The sequence below is a fragment of the Paramormyrops kingsleyae genome, chromosome 13, assembly GCF_048594095.1.
Source record: "Paramormyrops kingsleyae isolate MSU_618 chromosome 13, PKINGS_0.4, whole genome shotgun sequence".
Lineage (NCBI taxonomy): Eukaryota > Metazoa > Chordata > Actinopteri > Osteoglossiformes > Mormyridae > Paramormyrops > Paramormyrops kingsleyae.
The window spans coordinates 32,884,124-32,910,734 of record NC_132809.1 but is presented as its reverse complement, the minus strand read 5'-3'; the positions used below and the strand labels follow the sequence as shown (position 1 = coordinate 32,910,734).

Sequence of the window (26,611 nt, the reverse complement as noted above, 5' to 3'; positions counted from 1 at the left end):
TCAGCATTAATAAACAAGAGGAACACCAAGACCAAAAATTGTTACCAACCCATTCTCAGGAAGATATTCAACTTCACAGTCTTCATGGGTGGACTGAGATGATGAGGATGTTGTTTAAGTGAAAGATGACTTTCTGCATCAATATTACACTGCAGTAGTGAGGATTGCATCAGAATATTTGAAAATAAGATGATGTAGCTTTTATTTAACCGAATGAAATTATTAAATGCAGGGCCAGAAAATATGTGTGACAGATGATTTTAAGTCTTGCATGATTTTGGAATTTGGCAGCTGAACACAGGAATATGGAAGAGAATACATCACTAACTCATCACTCTCCATTCATTTCTCTGGGGAAAACTCTAATCCTAACAAGACGACCTTAACCCCTACCCAGCCCTAACCTTAACAATAGGTAACTAAACTAAATGCATTTTGAATTTTTTGAATGCATTACCAGATCTTTGTGGGGACCTGAAAAATGGTCCCCATAAAGTCAAAGTAACAGGTTTTTATCCCATTGTCCTCACACTTTAATATAAACCTAATCCACACACACACACACACACACACACACACAGAGCTCTGTAAAAAATTAGAGACCACAGCAAAAGTTTTGGTTTCACTCATTTCTCTATTTATGGGTATATGTGCGTATGACTCCAGCCTGGCTCTTCCTAGCAGTATTTCCTATCATTGTCCTAGCAGTGCACTTCACACCATTTAATGTTTCCCATTCTTTTTGAAAGTGAATTGAGTTCATCCTCCGATTTATGAGGCACTGCCAGATAAGTTGATGGTCATCTTTGGCATTAGAAAGTAGCTTCTGCCCTCTACCTGGCCAGTTTCTCCTGTGTCACCTTGTTCCTGTGTCTTAGAAACTTTAAGCCTGGAAGCAGAAGGTGTATCCTTCTGTCAGGAGAATCAGGGTTAAACCAGGATTTAAAAATACATATTTAAAAAAATAAATAAATACAGTGGTCTCAATTTTTTTCAGAGCTGCATATAATAGGTACTTTTCAAAACATGAGCATGTGCTGCCCTCTAGTAGGCCAACTGCCATAAACACTCACTGGAGCACTTTATTAGGAACACCTGTACACCTGCGTATTTATGCAATATTCTAATCGGCCAATCATGTGACAGCAGCACAATTTTTAAAACCATGCAGATGCAGGTCAGGAGTTTTACACATCAAATACCACAATGGGGGAAAAAGTGATCTCAGTGATTTTGACCTTTGCTTGATTGCTGGTGCCAGATGGGCTGGTTTGAGTATTTCTGTAACTGAAATCTTCTGGCATTTTCATGTACAACAATGTTTAAGTTTATTCAGAATGGTGTGAAATAAAAACAAGAAAAAATCATCCTGTTCTGTGGACGGAAACACCTTGTCAATGAGAGAAGTCAAAGAAGAATGACCAGACTGGTTAAAAGTGACAGAAAGGCTATGGTCACTATGAGAAACATTCTGTACAGAAAGGCATCTCAGAACACGTTGAGCTTTGCGGCAGGTGGGCTGTAACAGAAGAAGATCATGTCGGGTTCCACTCCAATCAGACAAAAACAGAAAGCTGAGGCTGCAGAGGATGCAGGCCCACCAAAACTGGACAGCTAAAGACTGGAAAAACATAGCCTGGTCAGATGAGACTCGAATTCTGCTGAGGCACTGAGATGGTAGAGTCAGAATTTGATGTCAACAGTATGAGTCCATGGACCCAACCGGCCTTGTGGCAACAGTCTAGGCTGCTGGTGTAATGGTGTAGAAAATGTCATCGATCATTACTTTATTGCCACAGCCTATTTGAGCATTGTTGTGCATCCTTTCATGGCCACAATTTACCCACCTTCTAATGGCTACACCAGCATGATAATGCATCATGTCACAAAGTAAAAGTAATCTCAAACTGCTTTCATGAACATGATAATGAATTGTGTTCTTCAGTGGCCTTCCTAGTCACCGGATCTCAATCCAATAGAGCACCTTTGAGATGTGACAGAACAGGAGATTGGCAGCATGGATGTGCAGCTGACGAATCTGCAGAAATTGTGTGATGCAGTCATGTCAGCATGGACCAGAATGGCAAAGGATTGTTTCCAACATCTTATGGAATCCATGCCACAAAGAACGGAGGCTGTTTTCAGAGCAAAGGGAGGCAGTACCCAGTATTACTATGGTGCTCAGTGAGTGTATGTAGTAATGAATGGTTTAGGACTGCTTCACTGGAATTATATTTAGAGTAATTTACCAGTAGCTATCCCAAAGGGACCGAAAAACAGGCCACCCATTAGGGCTCCAATAGCAGCTGTCAGAGCTCCGATGGCAGAATACGTGTAGGCAGCCTTTATCTTCTGGTTTGTGGCCAAGTGGCAACAAAGCTGCATGATATCTTCCACCAACGGAGCTATTCTTGCAACACTTTAATTGGGACAATAATGTGACCAGAAAGAATTGCAAACATTTGTTGAAGGGCTAAAGAAATTAAGACATTGTTATAAATATTATTATAAATATTGCTTTTTTGTTGTGATATAACTTTTTTTTTTATCATATGAATGTTCACAATGCCCATCTTTTGTAGTTTTCTCATTTCTCTCTCATTTAACTGAAATTGTCTGTAATATATGGTATTACTTTAGTAACACCAGTCCCATGACTGGCATATTTCAGGGGTCATTTTACTATCTTAAGTTCTATAATTTCAAAGTGATGTTTTGCAAATAATATAATTATGAAATAAAAAGAAACTGCTGATGAGCCATGTCCTTAAAACATAACACTTAAGAAGTTGCTTTTTTTCCACGCTATCTTACTTCTTAAAAGTGTTATTAAACTAATGATTTGGACAGTAGTCAGCATACTTTTTCATGTTTAAATAATTCATTAAAATAACGTTAATTATATGTAAAGCAGTTAGTCAGCTATATTTTATTTTAGCATTACGAATTTAATTGAAGTTATATACATTGCTTTCTCCCTGCTCAGGAATATGCTTTTTGAAGTATAATCATGAAAGTATGGTGCCCTCTAGTGTCAATAAGCATGACATATTTCTCAACAGCCTCTGGCTTTTATTCTCATCCCTGTGACCCCATCCATCCATTATCTGTACCCACTTGTCCTATTCAGAGATGTGGGGGGTCCATTGCCTAGCCTGGAAGTTACGGGTGCATGACAGGGAGCAACCCAAGATGAGGCGCCAACCCATCGCAGGGCACACATTCACACACCATTCAGTCACACAGGTACACCTCTATGGACAGTTTGGCTAATTCCTGTGACCCTATTCTCGATTAGCCGTCGGCAGAAATAAACCTCTTCAGAAAAATGATATAGAAACCTTTTATTTGTAGTAACTATCTTTTGTCCAATGGTTACTGTTACTCCTCCTGTTTCTTTGGAGGATACGATTATTATTACTCTTTTTTTCTTACTAAATTATTGTTACATGGAATTTTTGTTTACATGGAAAAGTAGTATTTTGCAGTCCTGTCTGGTCAGTCCTTTGACTTTTAAGACTACTTTGAGTTGAACTTCGCAGTTCAATGTTTCTAATATTGTGTGAATTAAAATACAATGTTATGCAATAATGTATAATATATTCTTCTGGACAAAAATTCTAAAGATGTATTTAATAATGTGTTGGTTAATTAGCAGAGGTAATGGTTCAGGTAATAGTTTTTAAGCAGTTATGGACTTTGCTGGTTGGAATCACTGGAGCCCTTGGTATTGGTACCCTTGGTTAAATACAGAAGTTGAACTGATCCTTGAAGTGTGAGCCAAGAAAATAAAAGAAATGCAATGTTACAATGTAACTAGTTATTTTTTCTTGTGTGACGCAGTATGCATCTCTGAAGGGGGCTCCAGCTCAACAACAATTACTATTCAGATTATCTTTTATTTTTTTAATATCGAGCTTCATGTGGTACAATTGTGTTACACAACAGGACTCAATAGCAGGAAACAAGTCTAATGAAGCGAAACTGTTGAAACAGATTATGTATTTGAATTGGATGATTATTCAACGATTCACTGTTTCTAACACATTATGATTGTATATGTCGCATCTTCGAATCGCATCTCTTATTAAAAAGTAATTTTAGCCTCAGAGGTGAACGCCATATTGGTTAACATATCAGCCGACATTAGTTAAAAATGCCTTCTCTGTATCCCATTAATACTGTATAATTAAGATCCATTGTAATATTTGTGAAATTTTGTCAGTGAAGTTAAAAAAAAGGGTTGCATTTACATAACTGTATACTGACATTTATATGGAACTAATGATTCATCCATAAATCTGCATTTGACACATTTTTTTTCAATAGTTTACTGAATCCAAAACAAAACACAATGTGTTTGAAGACCTGAACAAAACGTACACATTTCAGCTATATTATTCATAGAAGCTGAGACCTTTTTGGATCTTTTCAAACTACTTGTTTTCATCCTCTGAGTTCATGAATCTTCCCCATGAAATTCTTGACTCTTTCTGGGTCGACATCATTGGCCCAATAACCGCCTTTCTTGAAATAGGAGCCAATGATCATTGCACTTGCATCCAGGTAGTGGTCCACATTGGATAGAGTTACTCCAGAGCCAATGAGGACTGGGATTCTAACCGCCTGCGAGACCTCTGCAAGAAAGTGAGACAATGTGCGTCTGATAAGACGGAAAAGTATGATACCAGATAATAACCAATCAGAATAATTGTTCCAAGGTAATGAAAGAAATATCAAAGCACATTACATACAGTAAAACAGTGCAAAGATCAATCTGCCAATTTACATATGGACTTATGGGTATATTAGTCTGAGAAAAAAAGAACCACTGATAGAAACTGCTCCACTCCAGGCAGCAGGGTAACATGGATTCCTGGCCTCATCTTCTTCTGTGCAATGTCTTCCCTGTGACTACTGGAAAGGTATTTTAAAGAAACGTAATAGGTGTCATCTAGCATGTAACAAAGCACGGCAGGACAGTAATCTTTGGCCAGCTTTGGTTGTTGAGATGCCAGTTACATCCGTCAAAGAAGTATACTCTGTATAGAGCATAGAAAACAAAACATTTAGCTACATATAAGACCTAAGTAAATATACCATACATTTCAGAATAAATATACATAAATATATATTTCAGAATATAGGCCACTGACAACTCTTCAGCTGTCATATACACTCACTGGCCACTTTATTAGATACACTATGTTAGTATCAGGTTGGATTCCACAAGGTGCTTGAAAAATCCTCAATGATTTTGATCCATGTTAAGATGATAGCATCAGGCAGTTGCTGCGGATATGTTGGCTGAACATTCATGATGCACATCTCCCGTTCCACTACATCCCACAGGTACTCTACTGGATTGAGATCTGGTGACTGTTTAATCAGTGAACTGCCACTGACTGGATGTTTTTTTTCTTTGCCGGCCCGTTCTCTGTAAGCCCTAGAGATGGTTATGCTTGAAAGTCCCAGTAGGTCAGCAGTTTCTGAAATCCTCATAACAGCCCGTCTGACACCAACAACCAGGCCATCTTCAAAAACACTTAAATCTCCTTTCTTCCCCATTCTGGTGTCTGATGTGAATATTAATTGAAGCTTCTGACCTGCATCTGCATAATTTTATACATTGTGCTGCTGACACATGATTGGCTGATTAGATATTACTCTACAGGCTATGAAGGTAAAGGGAGACCCTCTTGGTGAAACTTCAGCGATGCCTCACTTGCAGCGATGAAGCAAAGTTAAGACTGCAGGTGATATGCAGGCTAATGAAATGTCACCATGCTGAGGACTGGTATAATGGCATAACTGCCCTCTGACTTTTGTAATGGTATCTCATGATTTTCCTCTGAATCAACACCTAGCTACTGTGGCCTTGCCAGGTACAGCGCCAATTAGGGATAATTCATCTAAAGGATAGAAATTGAACCTTAAGCTATATTGCTGTACATTTCTCAAATAAGGTCCTTAACCTAAACTGGTACAGCAAAATATCCTGCGCAAACTTATTTGGAGGAACTTGAGGAACCATACTGTCAAAAATGGTACAGCCCTGGTACATTTTGTTCCCCAAGGTACAAACAACATGAATGTACCCCCAATGGTAGGAAAATGTTCCTCAGAGTCCACTCTACCTTAAATTAGGCTAAAAGGTGCATTTACCTATGCTAGACTACAGTTAGCAGACCCTTGAGGGTACAAGCCCAGTAACTAGTAATTTTACTCAAGTTACAAATTGGTATTTTTTCCCCTCACAGTGCAACGGTGACGTCATGCCACATGAAACCCATGCAGTGTTAAGTCCTCAAAGTGGACTACTTTGGAAATTTCTCTATTTAATGTCTACCACCAGTCCCATCATGGGAAAATATCGGAAAATGAAACTGAAAAAGATGCATACAGTCTGTAATAAAAGGACTAATAAATATGTGTAAGTAGCAGGAATTGCCTCGGAGATCAGCCGGATTGGCCTGTATTCCCGTGGCTGTTCCTGTCAGGATCAATCCATCTGAGAGGAAGAACTCTGCTGCTCTTCCTGTTTCCACCACGTTCACATCTGATGTAAGAGCGTGGGAGCTGGAGGGAAAAGGTGGAGGAGAAGATTTATCCTTCTAAAAAGTGCACTTCCATCATCTGTCTGTCTTTAAACTTCTACTTCAGGGGTGTCAAACACCTGTCCTGGGGGGCCGAAATCCTACACAGTTTTTGGTTTCCCTGATTCAACTCCTTGTGCTAATTAGCGCACAGCTCTTGAGCTGAATCATTTGTGGTGGAACAGGGAAAGAACTAAGCTACACAGGGCTCCGCCCCCCCCCCCCCCCAGGACTGGAGTTTGACACCCCTGTTATACTTCATACACTTTAATCCAGGGGTCTCCAATTCCGGTCCTGGTGAGCTACTATTCAATAGATTTTCTATTCTACAGTACCTGACTTCTAATGAGCTGCAACTGTTCCTGGTTACTTGAGAACAGGTGTGGCTCATCAGAAGCCAGGTAGGATAGAAAACCTACTGGACATTAGCTCTCCAGGACCGGAGCTGGAGACCCCTGTGTTAATCAGTATCCCAATTATTGTTTAATGTCCCTAAGACCTTAGTTCCTGAACATAACGATGTAAAAAGTAATTTGCAAATAATAAGCACGATCAGAATGGTTGTTCCATTTACACAAGGCTGGCACAGCTTACCTGTGTTTCTTTTTAATATCTGTGAAGATCTGAATGTGCTCAGCTCCTATTTGCTTGCGATACCTTAGCAGTTCGCCCGCACATCCATTTATAAGACCCTCGTCAGCAATGTGAGAAAAGACATATCCTTCAGCACGAATGAAATCAAGGCCTATTAGAAAAAGAACAGATTTAACGCTGTCGGCCACTACTGTAATGTGCGCATCAGTCCTTTACTTGTAAAACTATTTCCAAATATTTAGTTTTATGGTCTTTGACAGTCTGTTTCATTTTCATATCCCGTTAAAACGAGAAGAGCTGGAAAAAAATTAAGTAAACATATGCGCACAACCTTCTCTGAAATTCTTGGCTGTATGTTAGCTTAGCCGACAGATTATGCACCTGATGCCAGAGCTACAGCCAAGGCTTGGTGATTTGCTGCAGAAAGGATCTGTATCCCCAGGGGAAGAGACGGACAAGTCCGTCTGACTTCTGCGCAAACTGCTGTCATGGAAGCGCACACCTCCGGACCCACCGCCAGCGTGTAGGGAAGGTCGTGCATATTTTCAATGATGAGACCGTCCTGTTCAAAAACAGCTCAAATACTTCCGTGGGTGTCAGGGAAATACAACCGATCAGTCCTATAACCCGCGGATTCATGATGATCGAGTAATGTGAATATACGGCAGTAGGTATGCAGAAAAGCGGTGAATTTTACCAGGCTGCAGACAGTTACAATATGCAGACCATATACAATATAAGTATAATTTACTAATAAATGCTGCAGTTGAAGGATCAGAGTCAAAATCCGTGGATTTGAGTCGCGCAAGCGCCAGCGTTGAGAGTCAAATACAAAAGCAACTACAAACTAAAACTCACTAAAATAACTAAAACCGAAAACTAACAAAAAGCAACCAAATACAATAAAACGTATTGTCCATTTCCCGTGAGGGACTTTGCCAGTGTCAATACAGATAATTAAAGGTAATCAGCCATTTTATGAAAACTTATGCAAATACATGAGTTAGGCCTCAACTTCAAACTTTTAACTGAAAAGGATGCATATTTGGCAGACGATCTAAAGTCCTTTATTACTGAAATAGTTTTAAGTTGTTGCGATGATTCAGATCAACAGCGCATGCGCGACTCAAATACACGTTCGACTCAGATCCTGTAGTGACAAATATGACGATATATACACAACAAAATAGTAATCCTTACGATTCTTTCATAACTGTAGATCTCTGCTTCGCGACATGCATCTTCAACTATTGCAGGAACACTTGATTTGTTAAAAGGACTTCCTGTGGGGAAAATTGTTATTTCAACATTAAACAATAGGCGTAGTTTATTTACAAAAGCTATTTTAAACACTTGAACATTAAGGTAAACCTAACCTGGTAAGGACTTAACGTGAATCATGCCAATCACAACAGATCTAATTCGACCAAACAAATTTAAAAACTTAGTTTTTTCCCCCATTTTCTGTTGGTAAGATTCGTTTTTTTTCCTTGGATCACATGACTGATCAAAGTTCATTAGGGTTGCCAAATCTCACGCATCTGGCGTGACACTCGCTCCTCCAGACTCTCATGCAAGAAATCTTACGGCAAATCTATATTATTTCATTATAAACCTAAAATTAGCACATCAAAAGTGTTGGAGCAGTTTGCAAACCGTACATCTACAGTATTTACAAGGTAATAGAAAGGTAACATACATGTAAATGTGTGTACGTGTGTGTGTGTGCACCTACTGTACTGTATAGGTGACCAAAGTTGGCAACCCTGGTTTATGTACGTTCGTTTAAAGCTTTCTTTATGTTGTTAATTGTTGCTAGTCCCAAATTGTCCAGTCTTCAGTGAGTAACTTGAATAAGATATGTCAGTTAAAGAAATACGTGATGCAGAAAACTGTATTTATATACAAGTAGCCTATACTGCATCGTCGTATTACAGTAAGTATCGGAAATGATATGAATATTAATAACAAAATAAATAAAAATAAGACGTTTTTAGACCAGTATAATCTTTTACGAAGATTAATACGAACGGATCCTATGAGAGTTGAATATTACACGGGGGCTCTATATCTGTTTCTGGGTTATGTCTGTTACTCTAGCTGAACGTCCCCCGGTGGGTGCTAGGTTGAAAAGTAATGATGGGATTTTGTTACGTTACGTAGTAGGATTTTCAACCTTTCTTAAACCAAGGACCTACTAATTAAAATTTACCGGGTTGGGGGCTCTTTTAGCTGGGTTAAGCTAGAAGTAATGATTGTCCAATATGAGTTGAGGTAAAGAGCATTCCTATTGGACAGTCTTGACTTCTAGCTTAAGTTATCCCTGCAAACTGAGGAATCCTGTACGTGGCCTGTACTATGAAGCGGGGTTACTGGCTTATCGGGGTAACTTGTCGGATATAAGGTACCACAGTTTAAATGGACTCAATATTCGTTCACTTACATTTTGCCCAGACTATCTTAAATCCGAGAAGTTACCCCGATAAGCTAGTAACCCCGGCTGATCGTAGTACAGGCCACAGCTATGTGGAACACCCCCCAGAACTACGGACCTCAAGTCATTAAAGCTAGACCACGTACTGGCCCCAGGCTAAAAACAAAGGAACGTTTTCATTATTGACAAATAAGAGTGTGCGTGTTCTCTAAGAGCCAAGGACCTTTATTCTATCTGCAGAATCTTTCCTATTTGTATGGCATGTATAACAATGTACGTGCATTTATAAAAAAGTATTTGTATTAGTATTTAATTAATAAATAGAAACTTTCTTTAGTTTATTGTTTTACTAAGTAAACAATAATTCATAATTTGCATGAACATTTATTTGTTGCTGCTGCTTTCAGTTATATTTTACTGAAGTTATATATATATATATATATATACATGTTTTAGAAATTTTCATATTGATAAATTGTAGAATTTTTGTTCACTGAACAGAATGAACAGTGATATATCTGCCTCTTTGTATCCTCTCAAAGTAGACATTTGACTTTTTATCTTTCACAGAACTGCCAGTTTTTGTTTATTTTATTTTATTTTTATGTAGCACAAATGAAATAGCACAAGTTGTGTAATCAGGGTCACAGTGTCCAAAAGAAGCAATTATACTATGTAGATTTTGATTAAAAAAAATTCACTATACAAATGAATCCCTGAATTCTGAATTACTTTCCCCCATGTTGGCTTAAAATAGGCAATTGAAAAAAGTGCAAGAAGATATGATATAAAAAGAATATTTTATGTATATTTTATTGGTCATCATCGGGTGAATAATCGTGAGATGATATTCTGAAAGTTTTCTTCCATTGTTCTGGTGCAGCACTGAAGATGTGGCTCCATGATTTGATCTTTAAAGTAAGCTGAATGGAACATTTTATGTGCAGTCTGTCTGATAATGTACTGTATGTTCCCTTCAGTCAGTCAACACACAGCCCCAATTACCATGAAGAAAGTGCTGCCTGTTGGCCACTAGGTGTCAGTGTACCTCTTGAGTTGCCTTCACTGCAGATGTCAGCCTTATGTAAGAATGATATGATACCCATGAAATTCATATTTGTGAAACATCCCAGAATCCTTTCTAAAGTATCTTTTGTCTGACTTCTCCGAAAAAAATGCTACGCTTTCCCCCCCTCCATTTTTACTTTGTGAAATGTACGATAATATTAATCATGCAAATCACTTGGTCTAATGTGTTGTTGCCTTGGCTCTTCCTGAGTTCCAGAGAGCATCATGGTGTGGTGATTTTAACAGCAGTTCCAATGTTAAGTTATTAAAATGTCTTAGCTCTTGCTTCATTACTTACATGCACTAGTAACTGGCCACTCATCCGAACTGGAAGCTCATCCTAGCAGCATGTATACCTATGACAACATGGTTGTTATGTATTATCTGCCTCACTTATATCTCACTTAGAACATAAGTAACTATGAAACAAACAAACATAAATTGTGTGGCTGAGGTCATATTACCAAAAATACATCTGTTGAGGTATATATTTCTTAAATAATTGACTTTTGTTCCATCTATAGTGATTTATGCACATCAGTAACATCACCCTTAACCAGACTTTTAAAAGTTCTATGAAATTTCTGTGTTTAAGAAACACAGTAATCAATATCAGCAGCAGAACTGCATAGTAATGTTACTGTAAAGAACAGTCTTGCAAAAAGTTTGATATTTACTTTTCGACATTCTTTTTTCGTTGTTGAGTTAACATACCATCTCAAACATATTAACACCTGTTTAGATTAATCGCATAAGTAGTTTTTACTACTGCATGGTTCCAGTGCAGACAAGTTTGTGATACCCCCTTTTATGATCTTTTCTGGCCACCGTAGTTTTCATCAACTGAGCGCAAAGTGTAACTTACTGTAGTGTGCCGGGACAGCAAAGGGAAGTTAGGAGTATACCCACATTTATAAAGGGGACCCTTTATCCTGGAATCTCCAGTTTGTGGTTCTTAAAGTTTGTCCTTGAAAAGCCTCTTTTGGTTTTCCTCCCCCTGTTGTCTCATATGGGGAGTTGCATTCCAAGCTGCATCCAGCAGAGAAGCAATATTCCTGTCTCAGGGCCTGTGCATCGCTCCATGGGCGTCCTGGCACCTCTCACCCTGTGTATCTGAAAGTCGTTGTGTGATTGCCTTCAAATAATTGCACTTCTTTGTTTTGGTAGAACAGTTCAGGGCGTATGCCCTCCACCAGTTGTGGAATTCACCACATATAGGTCTTATCCCAAACATTGTGACAATAATAGATTTATGCCACAAAAGTGAATCAAGAATATGAGTGCTTAAATTTTCTGAGATGAATATGAGGTAGCCATTACACTGTGACCTAGACCAAGCATAGCACTGATGTGTGTTCCACACTCCGATCTGGGGAGGTTACTCTGTTTCGTTCCACGGTGCAAATACTTTACGGTAGTTTTATAATGAGGTAGCCATCCTGCTAGATGAGGCGGAAGAGATCTACCCATGTGGCCTGAGCCGGTGCTAGCCAGAGATGAGGAGCACAGCGGGGCCAAAGAGAGCAGCCGGTCATTCTGGCTAGCAGTCAGAGATGGCTCCGGTTACGGCCTGCTGTGATCGAGAGAGACTGCTGGTGCAGAAGAGGCACAGGGTGAAGGTTGGAGCAGTGGTCACCAGGGTGTCCTTCTACACCTCACCTTGGCTAGAGGACGAGTGAGCAGGTCAGTACATCCAGTAATACATACCTTATCTTTTTTATACTTAAACTTTGAAAATGTTTTGACGGGACAGACATATATTTCCCCAATATCCCTGACCTGAAAAATATCGCTCGAAAGTCCAGAAAAAAAATTTGCAATAAACAGACTAGCTGACAAAGGAATCAATTTTAAAATATGCTAAATCCATCTCAGTGTAGGATTGGTGCTACGTAATTCACCATGATGGTGTCCAGTAGTTGCAGTGGGTGCACAAAAGATAGGTAACATTGATGTGGCAACTTCTTGAAGAGTGTTTAAAATAATACAGATTGTAGATTAATAATCTATATGATCATTTTACATTTGTAGCAGTATATGTGATTGAATCCTTTCAGATTGTTGTGTCAATATGTTGTTTTTGTCATTATACTAATTTAAGCCTCTGCTATGTGCTCAAATGCTGCCCTCTTGTGGTTCCTCCTGTAAATTATTCTGGGTTAGTTTTAGAATAGTACATGCCACTGTGAGGCTCATTATGACCATAGTATAGCAGCTCATGTAAGACAACAGGGGTATATAATTTGGCTTATTTATATTATTTTGTACCTGGGTTAAATATATATATATTTTAATTCTGGCACAGAATCCTGGACGAACGTATCCATGCTTCACATAAAAGGTAAATTATGACGTATAAATTACTTAGATGCACGTATGTTACATTTTAAATGAATTTAAAGTAAAAGCAATCAGGAAGAGGTATATATGTATATATATAGCTAGATAATAAGTATATATGTTCTGCCCTTATGCTATTCACTTTACATTTTCATCTCTACTAATATTTCCTGATTTAATGTGAAAGTCTTAAAAAAAAATTAAATTCAGTTTCCTGTTAGTTTTCCCTTTACATGTACTATGTGCTTTTATCAGTGTAGAGTGTTTGTTAATGGAGCTGATTTTATTCAGACTTTATTTTCATACATCCTCTCTGTGGCTTTGGGTCTTCTGCTAGACCCACGTTATTTTTTCTTACATGTCTTCTGGGAGCACCAACCATCCATCGATCTTCCAACCATTTATCCCAAAGAGTAAGGAAGGGGCACAAGGCACGGCTACGCCCAGGGTGAGTTGCCAGTCCAGGGTACACACAAGCGCCCACTCTCAAACTACAGCCGATTTTGGACTGTGGAATGAATCCTGTGTAACTTGGGGGGACATGTGAACATGCACAAGGGGGTGGGGGGGGGGGGGGTGTTCAAACAGGGCTACCATACAGTTTTCTAAGGATGTCAATGATAGATTGCAGTTCTTGGCCCTTGATTGTGATGATACCGGCACATCGATAAATTTTATCAATTCATTTATTTTAATTATGTGATTATATATGTCAATTTTCACTTAACATTTGCATGTAGATTAAAATAATTTTGATATTAGAGCAAGATGTTTTTAGACAATTGTACATTTGTGTATTTTTGCTTCTTTTATTTTAAAACTTTTTTATTAATTAGATAATTAATACTTTTAGATATTGGTCATGAGTTTAAAAATATTTCAATAATCCTGGTAAGTGAATGCAGAGTAGAGTGTGTACATTTCAAATCACAATTTTTAATTTATTGTGGCTTCATAGTCATAAGTCCTAATCGTCCCACCTGTTGTCTGAATCCAGACAAACAAGTGCGATTGGTTTGCAGTGATATTCAATACAGCCCACAGATGCTCAGTGTCTTTTCAGTGTATCTAATGCTGAGGAAATTAAGCTGCCCTGACATCCGTTTGCTGGCAAAAACACTTCAGCCATTTGCCTAATCACTTCCAAATAATTAGGAGTTTTTTTTTTTGCTTTAGTGAAATTTAAAATTAAAATTCTGGAGTAGACAGTGTCTATGTCCGGTCCTTATCCGCCTCTGCCTTGCAGTCGACAATGACATGCAGATGTCACGGGCAGATGTTTGACTGGTGAGTTAAAGGAATATCTCACTGAGGTAATGCTCTGTGCTCTTTTCTAACCTCAGGGGTTTTCTAATCGCAGCCGTATAGTAAAGGTAACGACTTACTGGAATGAAATGAGCGGAATCACTGCTTGTATACGTCATAGCTTCTAGCACTAAGGTTGCCCCTTCATGGGTCTGCGGAGTAGAAGTGCTTCCTGTCGCTTGGCGAGTGGCGTTTTTGTGACACGCCACCCCAACAACGTGCCTGTTCCCATGCAGTTCTGGCTTACCGTTTCGGCAGCTCCCCATCCTCATAGAAACGCCCATAAAGAGGCAGCGGCCACATGCAATAAACACCTCTGCCACATCGGAGAGCACACATTAGCAGATTGTCTGGCTCTACAGTACCTCCTCAGCTCCCTCGCTCTATTTGGATGGGCGACACCCATCCACCTATACTGGTCTTAACAACAAACCCCAGGTGTGTCTTGCCTAAATGGATCTAATTAAGTAGTGTTTCCAGGGTAACCATCTCACTCTCACTCACACCACCTGTTACCACTGCCCATTTCATTTATAATCTAAATCTGAACCATGCTGTCCTCTATTGTAGAACATATGCTTTTATTGTTAAATATTTCCCAAATAATTTTAGAGGAGCATACTGTACTTGTGTTCTCTATTCATATTGTAATATTTAATGTGTTTTTTAAGATTATTAGGTATTTCAGGGTTTTCCCTATACCCTCTATCTATCTATCTATCTATCTATCTATCTATCTATCTATCTATCTATCTATCTATCTATCAAACGAGTAGTGAGTATTGCATTCATATGTGTGCATGCACATGACTTGGTGTTGATGCAATGCATGATGTCATTGTGTTGTCTTGTTGAATAATTAATAAAGAGCTTAAGACATTAGTGATTGGTATTGATCCCAAATCCAGGCAGAAATGTCTGTCTGGGAGAAGCTGCCTGTTTCGATCTGGCATGACCTATTGTTCATGGGGAAGTGAGAGATAAGGACAAGGGGGAGTGCATTAGATGGTTTTAAATGCTTGGAGCATTACAATAGAATTCTCACGTCTTTGTGTCTTGGTTTAATCAGAAACCTGATCTTAGCTTAATCTCTTGTGATACTTATACACATATTGAGCAATTATGAATGTAAAAGTTGCATAGTTTTATTCTGGATTCTGCTTTTTGTAAACAGACATGAGGTGGGGTGTTGGTGTGTTAGGCACAATATAATTTATATTTATAGAGTCAATAATGATGGTGAATTTGGTGGGGCTGGGATGCGGTGCCCCTCTGCAATGTATACGGTTTCACTTGCTTGACAGTGTGCTTTACAGAATCATATATTTCTCATTGTCATGTGGGGTATTTTGAATTTAGTGCTCTGTGAACATGCTGCCACTTGTCTGCAGACCCAATCCTGGCCGCTAGCACATGCATTGCTGGACCCTATTCCCTGGAAATATCTTCTATCTATTTGCCCTAAAATGGTTCATTCTCTGTTGAGAAGAAAAATGTAGACCAAGTTTATGACAGTAGTTATGGCTACTTTCACAAACTGCTACATAATTATTTTTATATTGCAGTACCTATGATGGTCCAGTCCTGTTTTTTATTAATCTAATTTCTTGCATTTCCGCACTTGCTGTTGTTAATGTATTGCCTGTCTAGTATGTATGTTGCATTGTGGTCATGGGGGAATCTCATTTCATTCCAATTCATCCTGTATATGTATATGGATGCAGTACCAGTCTCAGCCAATGTGGCGCTGTAGGCAAGCATCACCACCAGCACCCCCCATCTGCGACAAATTGAAACTGGCTGGCGCCCCCTCAGAAGTTGCTGCCCTAGGCAACAGCCTATGTCGCCTATGGGATTGACCGGCCATGTATGGTCGGACAGCAGTAAAGCTTTCTTATGATTCTTTTCCACTCAGATGGTCTAATGATACATGCATTTAGAGAGTTTCATTTAAGTAGCACCATTTTTATCCAGTAAATCCAGGTTAGTACTTCTCCACTACAATTGTGTGCGCTCGCTATATTTAGGTCCAGCCATAGTGCCAGAAAGTCTTCAGTTTTTTTTTTACTTCTTTGAGAGAAAGAATTCCATCCACCTTAATCCTTTATTTGCCATTTGTGCAAGTATGAGTGCAAGTACATTGGAATTCTTCTCTTTGCCCACCCCATTTTGCTTTCCATAACTTTGGGGGAGGGTCACAGCGCAGGGTCAGCCAACATGCGGCACCTCAGGAGCTGGGGGTTAAGGGCCTTGCTCAACGGCCCACAGACATGCGAGTGTTCTGCTGAAGCTGGGGCTTGGATCGGTGATCTTCCGATCACGGGCACAAAGACTTAGCCCCCTGGGAGGGTGAGTGAGGGAGAGAGACTAAAACCTATTCTAGGCATTACAGAGAACAAGGCTGGGGTACCAGTCTGTGAGAGGTCACATCCACAGTCATACTCTACTGGCAGTTTAAAGACACCAGACACCAGTCACAACAGTGAGAGAAGATCCAATCTCAACAGTGGTGGGATTCAAACCCAAAATCCTATAAAATAAGGTAACTGTGTGACTCACTGAGCTTGCGTGTTGCCCTTACGGACAGCTTTTTTAATCCAGTTACCAGTTATACTCTATAAATTGTATTTTCCTACTAAATTTCAATTTATGTTGTCTGAAAAGGTTCACATATCTGAAATCTTTTTGTGTGTTTTTTTTTATACTTTTGTTAAATAAATAAATGATATGACATTAGCAGTGGTAATACTGCCATATGCTGTACGTGTCCTGAGAGCGAATATCGTTAGATAGTTTTAAATAACATCACTGTCCTGGTGGCTGGTGGCCAGCTCTTGTTTGAGGCTCTGCTGAGACTGATCTGAATTGCACTGAGTGCTCATCTCATTTATCCTTTCAGGAAATGAGGCAGAAAATTAACCTTATTTTCACTAGCTTTTATCCTGCTGCATCCTTTCATCTTAAGAACAGGTTTTTTTTCCTCCTAATGCGATTTTGAACAATCCACTTCCTACATCTTAGAATTTATAGAAAGGTAAAATAAAACTAAATAGCTTTGAAAATTTGAAGCGCTCATATTCTTTATGCTTCAGAGATAGCTGTAAATTGACACTAAATTTGCCCTTCGTCTGCTCATACAACTGGATAAAACCAATATTAACTGGCTGATCACAAATAGAGCTGAAATAGATAGAGGGCAGTAAATTGGATGTTGTTTCAAAGCCAACATCTTCTTTCATCAGCACTTCATTTTATTTTGTCACTATCAGTAGATGTGGAGTGCACAGTGTATACTAATTATGAGAGCTTTGTTCATGATTAACTCTAAACATACTTTTTACAGCCCTGAATCAATCATGGTAGGTTGGGTTTCATGTAAAATGAGTATTCTTGAAACAGTTTCCCTAATGACCTGGTGTCAAATTGCTGTTTTGAAACCTGAATTCTGCAAGGTGTCTGGGTTATTGAGTACTGAGACGTTAATTTAATGAGGAGATATCTTAAAATCCATTTATGGGTCAAATTCAGGTGGATAAATGGATATACAGACATTATCCCGAGCGTCCTTATACACTGCATATATGTATTTATCTGTTAATGTAGGTATGTATGAACATTGTTTTTTATGGAAGCAAAATTAAACAAATGCCACCATATTGTCTGAAAGATAAGCTAAGATTGTGAAATATTGTTTTCTTTGAACAGCAAGATTCTTGGAATATTAATGTACAAACCAAAAAAGAAACGCCTTGGATATACATTCTATTAATAATTTATAAGATACTTCATTCCCCTTTGAGTGTTACTATCCATTATTAATGTTTTATACGGGTACAAGCTTATATGGAAGCTCTGCTAAGACAAAGAAAAGTACTGACAAGTCTGGGGCAAATGAGTGAGGCAAGATCTAACATCATCAGTCTGGCGCAATAGAGCGATAAGTGTCTTTTGTGTCATATTTAATTTATATGTTCCTATCCTTCTATGACATCCAAAACCCTTCCAAACTTATCCTACTCTTTTGCTTTTTTTTGACTGAATGATTTACTGTCTTTGAGTATTGGACTTATGACCATCTACACGTCACTAAGAAGACACAATAGTACGCCATGTGACTTTGTAATGAAGATATTTAATCATACGTTTAATTACTGAACCGGACAAATGAGGTCACTGTTATTTTTTTCTTTCCCTTGCTTCTGAGACATATTCGTAGGTGACTATAAAGGTACCAGTGGCTTAAGGAAGTGACAATCACGATGACATCAGAAATCATCAAAGAAAAACGAGACACGATCTAAATGATGAAGAGCCTCTTTTTTTGACAGTTGTCAGAAGCCCTTCGAATGAACTTTGTCTGTGATCTGTTGCATGTTACTATTGCACAGAATTTTGCTTTCACCTGTTTAATACTGCAGACACCTTAGAACCTATATAAAAGCTCACATATGTGCCTCAGCCAGTCAGTCCCAGAATAAATGGGGGCAATGGGCTAGCAAAGATAGGATATGGAAGTCAGCTGTGTGAGAGCAGCAGGAGGTAAGGAAACCCAAAGCATTAATAATACTGTGCTGAAACCTTTTTTCTGTCGGAATTAGATACGCTGCTTATCAAAGGTTCCTATTGCTCCCAAGTTGGGAATTGGTGAAAACAGTTTAAGTGCGTTTTATTAATTCACGCACCATTGCCCCCATCTCCGCTATTAAATACAGGGCCTAAAAAGTTGCAATGCACCAAAAGTATCATACCAACTTTTTTTAGTCTATATTCAATTATTTAAAAAAAAAAAAAACAATGTACATTTTTCTCATGGCATTCTACTCATCCAAAGATGCAGATTTCTCAAAATATCCTTGTTATTTCTAGCACCCACTTCAGTAGGTAGCAGGAAGAGTACAGGGAAGATGTGGTGTTAAAGATTTTAGCATCCTTGGAGAGCTATACCTTATGTTGGAAACTGTCAGCCTACAGAGAGCGAGGAAACCTACCTTCCAGCTGAGCAGCCGGATATTAAACCTGCTCTCCGCTGCAGATGCAAGTCATTCCACAGCCCTATGAGGCAGCATTTCGTCTGTGTCTGGCAGATAGTTTTGGCATCTGCAGATGAAGGGCATGAGCGCGTATGTCTGACTCCGAGGCTCTAGTGGAGGCTCCTCCCATCAGTGCAGGAAGCCTAGCCATTGTCATCAAGCACCTGAGGCCTATAAAGATCTGCTCCAAAAAGACATCTTAACAAAACATAAGAAAGAACAATGTGTTTTAGTAGTGTCATAGTGTCAAGGTCATTTGCAAGTCAAGAATTTTTGGTGTCTAGAGATTCATTTATGGCACATTACAATCTAAGATGAACATGGAATTATCGTTAAAATAATTCCCAAACCGTGTCTGTGCAATTACTGGATTTGTTTTATATTTGTAATTTTGAAGCCGAGAAAAAAATTGATTGCCTGCAGATAATTCTCTGTACAAAGGGCTTCTCTTCTGTGTACAGAGAGACATTTGAATGTAGATAAGTTAACCATGGTATGCAATTTAAACTTTTCAATTTGCTTTAAAATCTGAGAATGTTTTATTATCCTACCAATTCTCAAAAATGTGTAAAATATTATTAATACTTATTGCATTTTGTTTGCCGATATCCCTATATCATTTAGAGAAGGATGAATATAAAATCCATTAACTTAACCCGATTCTCTGACCCCCAACTGGTGACATACTGTGGCTTTGGACTGTCATGTGATTATGCTTGGATGAAATCTGTCACACAGCTCCTTAAGTTATTAGTCTGCTTACACATGACCTTTCTGCAATAAAAGATATATGACTTAAGGGCTCTGATTCGCCATGGCAACAATTTCAGCCTCCCGCAATGTGAACAGGTCTAATTGTTGCAGAAATTTAATGATCTGGAGAGTCATCGGGGGTGTGAGATTTTATGAACTGTTTATGCTGTAATTTTCCTTTTGTTAATGTTTTCTGACTTAACCCTCACCCAGCTTTCAGTAGTAACCAGGTTTGTCCATTAATCTCTTTAAAATGAAGCACTGTCCCCCACCTTTATATAAAAAGGGCATTTATGTCATTTAAATCATATATTTTTTAATACCAACCCTATTATGTCCCGCATAGCTATTTGAAATTATATTCAATGAGGTCACAGCTCAGATGAGAATGTCATACTTATTAATTTGTTGTATTGAGAAGGACTGAGTTGTGATTGGTCACACATGGGGGGAGATTCTATCGCAGATTTGCATGTTGGTATTTTGACTGTGCATGATGGTGAAATATAGCTATGCCATTCTGTCATGGAATATTGATGAGCCTCAGAGCTGCTGTTTTCTCCACATTCGGTTTCCATTTGTGGCACATTCATACAAGAGTGATTTTTATTAAGTTAGCTGAAATAGACTTATACTTTATATCTCATTAAATATTCAAAATAAACTCAGCATATTTGAGATGTTCATACATATTCAGTTTCTGTTACCAGGACTAGAATATTTTGATTGAACCACACAGCAAAGACATTTTGAAATCCATTTTTTTGTGCGTATGTATAGCTAATTCTGTTCAAGAGATGTTAAATCACCATTGACTGCCTGTTTTTTTTTTATTTTGCCATCATATATATGTATATGTTTGTGATTTTGTGAACCACTCATAACATTAAGGTATTTCCGACATTCAGTGTGTGTGCAATTAGGTCAGTGCTATTTTTATATCACTATCTAGTGAAGGGTTGATCATGAAAATGCACAAAACATGAACTATTTTAAAACAAACAGTTATTACTAAGCAATTACTTTAACATATTATTGTTCTGTAAGCGGTACTAAATGGCAGCCATGTTCCCTTCTTTATTATGGACTATTCAGTCATTTGTGGAACAGTAAATTACTCTCTTCAAATCTGACCTCAGTTACATCCAGCAAAGAAGTGTGCTCAGTGCTATTTATTTTACTTTGAACATTTGGACCCACTTTTAGAGATGATTAATTAGACTTGTGTGCCAAATGACTGTGATATAATATATATCCATTTTAAAAGGCTTTAGTGCTCAAATTACTACAGTTACAAAGCAAAACAACATGTCTTGAGCAGCTTTGGAACGCAGATGTTTCTGAAGAGAGAGTGAATGTGATTTATTGTTCTCTTTTTGACATGTATTACAGCATGTGTATGTATGTACAGGAAAATGCATAAAATTTTTTAAAGCTAAACAATTTTTTAAGTTTAATGAAGATGCATGAATGATTTACTTTAACAATCTAGTTTATTTGACTAGCTTATGACTTGTTTTTTTGAGATTTATTGAAATATATATATATATTGAAATACTAGTGTGTAGGACCAACTTTTGCCTCCAGAACTGCTTCAAGTGTAGACCAGTTGTGTGTTCAGAGAAACCTTTCTGCACACCAGTGTTGCACCGAGCTGTTATTTTTTTCACTTGTGGCCTTCCTGTTAGCTTAGATGAGTCTTAAATGAGCCTATTTTCCTCTGACCTCTATCACTATCAAGGTGTTTTCACCCACAGGCATCCATTGACTGGATTTTTTTTTTTTAATTCATCACAACATTTTCTGTGAAGTCCAGACACTGTAGCGTGTGAAAATCCCAGGAGGGCGGCTGAGCTGTAGGAACCAGCATTACGGCGGCAACAATCATAGCACATTCAGAATGGTTAGATCAGGCATCTTGGCTATTCAGATACTTCTTAGCTCTGTCTGCCTCCTGTATGCATTCAATTGCAAGTATATGATTTGCTCACATAGTGTTGCATCCAGCATAGCTGCAAAGCAAAGTTACCCAAAAATATGTAACTGACTATGGAAGAAATGTAGTTATTTCTAGTCCAACCTGAATCTTCCATCACCATATGTTACCAAACTAATGCGAAGCGGAGACAGATTGCTCAAAGCACTTTTGTTTTTCCTGACCCAATTAATAGCAGTTTAATGGAAATATGTGCACAGACAGTAACCTACTTAAGACATTTTGTTTGCTGCAAAAGTGAAAGTCAAGTGAAACAACTAAAATAAGTTCAAATAAACATCAACAGGTTTTTGAACCCTTTTACGGAAAACTAAATATTTCAGTTATCTTAATTTCTGAGGGACAATCATGGTAAATGGCATTGAAAAGACATGGAGTGCCATGTATAATACTTTTAATTTAGGAATCTAATGTTTTGTATTATGAAATGGATTGTTCAAAATTCAGCTCTTTAAATGCATACATATTCAGTTATCAAAATCTTTTTCAAAATGAATGCTTCAAAGGATTCTGAGGGATAAAGGATTCATGGTAACACTTAAAGCAGTCATCATAATACATTATAGATACCCTCATAATGCATTATAATACATTCGTAATGTATTATAAACATGGCTATAACTATTTATAAACATATTCTAGCCATGTTTATTATGCATTAAGAATGCTTTATAAAGCTCATAGATAATGCACTATAAATACTTTCATAATGCATTATAGTGCATTCATAAAGTATTATAAACATGCCTATATAGTGCATTACAGAGGAGAGCTTCATAAAACATTCATAATGCATACTAAACATGGCTAAAATGTGTTATGCCTTTTGAAGGTATCTATAATGCATTATACATGAGTGCTTTAGGTAAAGTGTTACCGAAAATACAAACTGGAGTCACATATCATTCTCTTTACTACTTAATCCCTGAGTTCTCACATATAGATACAGATATACAGTCTTACTACACAGAATCAGTCTCTGGCAGGAGAACAGCTCCTTAGTCTTCAGTGGATTTTTAAATGTCCCCCCCGCCACACATTATTCAATCCATGGATACAAATTTGAAACATTATCAGGGTCTCTAGGTCACTTTTACTCCAACATCTAACACTTTCAATTCAGAAATTTGCTACAATTCCCTAACCATCCGCAAATATTTACCAGGTCCTTCTCATTAGTTTGAGAGTCTGTATGTCATAAAGCTGACTGTGAATATCTTAAATTGTACTAATTATCTCTAAAATTTGCCTTGACCTTTTCCTTCAGCCATCTGCAGCTGAAATGTATTGGGGCACTATCCCATGATACCTGCTGTATCTTTACACAGATCACACCATTTGGATTCATTGTTAATGCTGTTGAATTTTCAGGTTTGATTTCCTGACCATTTAATTTTTTCAACTGTGTACAAATAAGCTTTGAATTGTCAATATGACTAATATATGGAGGCCTGGAGGGCCCACACATTATTATTATTATTATTATTTTATTTTGTGCAAAATTTACGTTAAGTCAAGGTCACAAAATCCCTAAAATATATGTGCACATGATTTACTTTTTTTTCGTGCACTCAATTCGCTATTTCAAGCTCTCGAATGGATTAAGTTGTACGCACGTTTTGGTCACTGTTCATGTCCCCTCCAGGGCTCCATAGTAATGAATATTTTGTACTATCATACTACAGCACTGCATGCTTTACAGTTGAAATAAGTTCATGAATCCATCTCCTAACCACAAACCCTGGTCAGGGTCACAACTGGAGCTTGTTTTGGTCAGCATAGGGTGCAAGGTAGCAGCTCACCATGTCAGTAGGCTGACATCACAGCACACCGTGTCAGTAGGCTGACATCACAGCACACCGTGTCAGTAGGCTGACATCACAGCACACCGTGTCAGTAGGCTGACATCACAGCACACCGTGTCAGTAGGCTGACATCACAGCACACACAAGGCATTGTACACTCTGTGGAAAATTTATAGATGTCAGTTAGCTTACTTGCATGTTTTAGTCTGCAGGAGTACTCAAAGGAAACCTACACAGAACAGGGAGAGCATACAAACTCGACACTCGAAGAACAGAGGCAAGACTTGAGCCACAGCTCTGGAGATGTGAGATAATAGTACTACCCACTGAGCCACTGTGCTGCCCTGAAATATGTTCATTCACTGTTCAATTGTTTATATCATTCAATTACAGACATATACAGCCTCTTGTTAGAATACAGAGCCTTGCACCTTTCACTACCAAGCCATCTAGAGATAATGGAAGATTGATTATAAATTTAAGGAGATTGACAGAGGAGGATGGGAAATTTCAAAGCACAGCACTGAAGATAAGGTGACTTATTAAAAAATAAAATTACATTTTTCTAGTAAGGAGATTTAAAATACATGTTGTTCCACAACACTAATATAAGTGACAAACAACATTCAGATACAAAAAAAAATCATAATCATAAAATGCATAATGGTTTAAGTGTATTATTTAAGATAACTTAACATAAAGAGTTGATTTTTTTTTGGATCATCTTTTTCCTTGACTTAATATTAATTTTCCCTAGGATTATTAAGTTCAGTATCAGAGAAAACTGAAATCCTTCCCTGAAGTCACAAGCGAAAGATATATGTGGGATTTGTGAAAACTCTCTTCATTTGAACACCTGGCTTTGTTTTCTAAAATTCATTTTAGCTCTACAATGATCCTAAACTCTTTTGAGCTTTTACAAAGAAGATAGAACATGTCTGTGAAGGCAAACGTGCTGACAGTAAATTCTCCGTTATACCACCACCTCGTTCCCAATGATATATGAACAGTAAATCTGCCTCATTGCCTCATATTTGTGTAGTTTGTTTTTTACTTTCCCTTTTGATTTGCTTCTACATTTTAATTCTCTAAGTCTCATACCATCTCTTGCAGGATTCATTGATGTCTATTCCTTACAATTGGAATTAACACAGAACTGTAGCCTCCAGGTTCTCAAATTAAGATATTTGTGTTGTATCTGCCATATCTTTGTTAAAGGAAGCTAAGATAGCATGTGTATACTAAATTAACAGAGGAACGTCCTTTACTCAAAGGAAGACAGGATGAGCTGTTCATTTCATAAAGGCTATTTTTCGTCTCTGCCAGTCATATTGTTGTAGCCTTGAAGCTAGTCATTTTGTAATAATTTACTTAACTAAATTATTTACACAGATGGAAAATCAGAAAACTGTGTGTTTTTTTTCTCACTTGTGTTAAAAAAACAAGTCTATGGACTTTCTTTATAATTAATATAATTAAATTAATTAAATATAATTTGAGGGGAAGAAAAAAAAAACTGTGAATGGTTGCAAAGTGGTGTGTAGCCTGTCACAGTCATGCCAAGTGATTTGGACGCACGGCAACCTTGATCTGCCCCCTGGCTTCAATGTCATCTCACACTCATTACACTGAGCTCCACATTACTGGTATCACACTGATACGGTAATGGTTGGTTTTAATGTCAATCCCTAATGGCCTGGTGCCCCTCTAAAGGTAGATGATAATTTTCAGTAAGTGGAGCCTTTTGCGATAAAATCTTTTTGAAATCTAATGCTTTTAAATGACAGCATTTTGGGTTGTTTAATATTTGATTTTTGCAAAATTGTATTTTTATAATGATGATGATAATAAGAAGAATCATTTCAATATAGAAACATATAGTCAGCTAAGAAACATAATAAAATAAAAATGGAAAAAGAAAACAGTTTCCAAATATATTTATTTATTTTATTTTTCCCCAGTTAACTCTTCCCATTATTTTGGCAACTGTTTTGGAAAATGTCAGAAAAAAGTTAAAAGTTTAGTGATGTTGGTTTTGGCACAAGATCAGTCTGAATTAGTAATTAGTGGGAAAACTTACCTGTGTGGTCTGACCAGAATAACTAAAGTCAGCCTTAAGAAAAGGAAAAAAAACATCCTGAAGTGCATTTAGATAATGTGGAGCCCAGGAAAGAAGGCACATATATGCCAAAGGACAAGTAAATCTCTTAACATTTGCAAGTTCAAAGACTTAATTAAAAAATCAAAGACTCGTGTAGTAGTGTAAGCATTAAAGATCACAGCTCAAAGCATATGGAAGGCGTTTGTGTGGGTGCTCTTATAAGACCAGACAGAAGGTGATGGACAACTGGTTTGTATTCAAGCTAGTTTAGTTATTCTGGCAGAACTTAAATGTAGGTGTCATCAGTTTTTGGCTTATATGGAGTGGGGAATATGGTAGGAATTGAAAAAGTAGAAGAGAAAAATGTAGAGTCACCTAATGTATGTGAGACCGCATGTGGCACTTGTGTTTGGGGCCTAAATTTAATGTCATTTCTGCTAAATGTGTCTTTTAGCATTTTAGTTAAACAAAGGATATAACAGCATGATACTTGTTAGGTATGGCTTCTCAGTCTATATATGTGTGTGCTTATAGTGTACAGATGTCTTTTACTACACTGTTATGAATGAGATATATTGTAAAAAAAATG

The 26,611-nt window shown here is 37.8% G+C and overlaps 2 protein-coding genes across 5 annotated transcripts in view; one reads left to right on the top strand and one right to left on the bottom strand.

Annotated features, from left to right (window-relative positions):
* Positions 1-3,879: 3,879 nt before the first annotated feature.
* On the bottom strand, positions 3,880-8,714 carry LOC111849641 (uncharacterized protein F13E9.13, mitochondrial). Its single transcript, XM_023822700.2, has 6 exons — positions 8,567-8,714; positions 8,391-8,473; positions 7,572-7,752; positions 7,191-7,341; positions 6,452-6,579; positions 3,880-4,637 (listed from the first exon to the last, which is right to left on the bottom strand). Exons 1-6 carry the CDS (start codon positions 8,706-8,708, stop codon positions 4,447-4,449), a joined length of 876 nt encoding a protein of 291 aa, XP_023678468.1. The 5' UTR covers positions 8,709-8,714; the 3' UTR covers positions 3,880-4,446.
* Positions 8,715-10,102: 1,388 nt separating this feature from the next.
* LOC111849650 (zinc finger protein 536-like) overlaps positions 10,103-26,611 on the top strand; it is a 181,765-nt gene continuing 165,256 nt past the window's right edge. For all 4 annotated transcript variants that reach the window (XR_002839604.2, XR_002839603.2, XM_023822712.2 and 1 more), the window contains exons 1-3: positions 10,103-12,375; positions 12,998-13,033; positions 13,370-13,480. The gene's annotated coding sequence lies outside the window, so the exon portion shown is untranslated. The remainder of the gene's footprint in view (positions 12,376-12,997; positions 13,034-13,369; positions 13,481-26,611) is intronic.

Bases quoted from the DNA above. Each gene is read 5' to 3' on its own strand.
- LOC111849641 (XM_023822700.2), bottom strand. From the start codon at position 8,708: ATGAACTTTGATCAGTCATGTGATCCAAGGAAAAAAAACGAATCTTAC. The intron at 8,474-8,566 runs GTTAGGTTTACC...TTTTCCCCACAG, and splicing joins TCACGTTAAGTCCTTACCAG to GAAGTCCTTTTAACAAATCA. The intron at 7,342-7,571 runs GTGCATAATCTG...TTTTTCTAATAG, and splicing joins GGCTGTAGCTCTGGCATCAG to GCCTTGATTTCATTCGTGCT.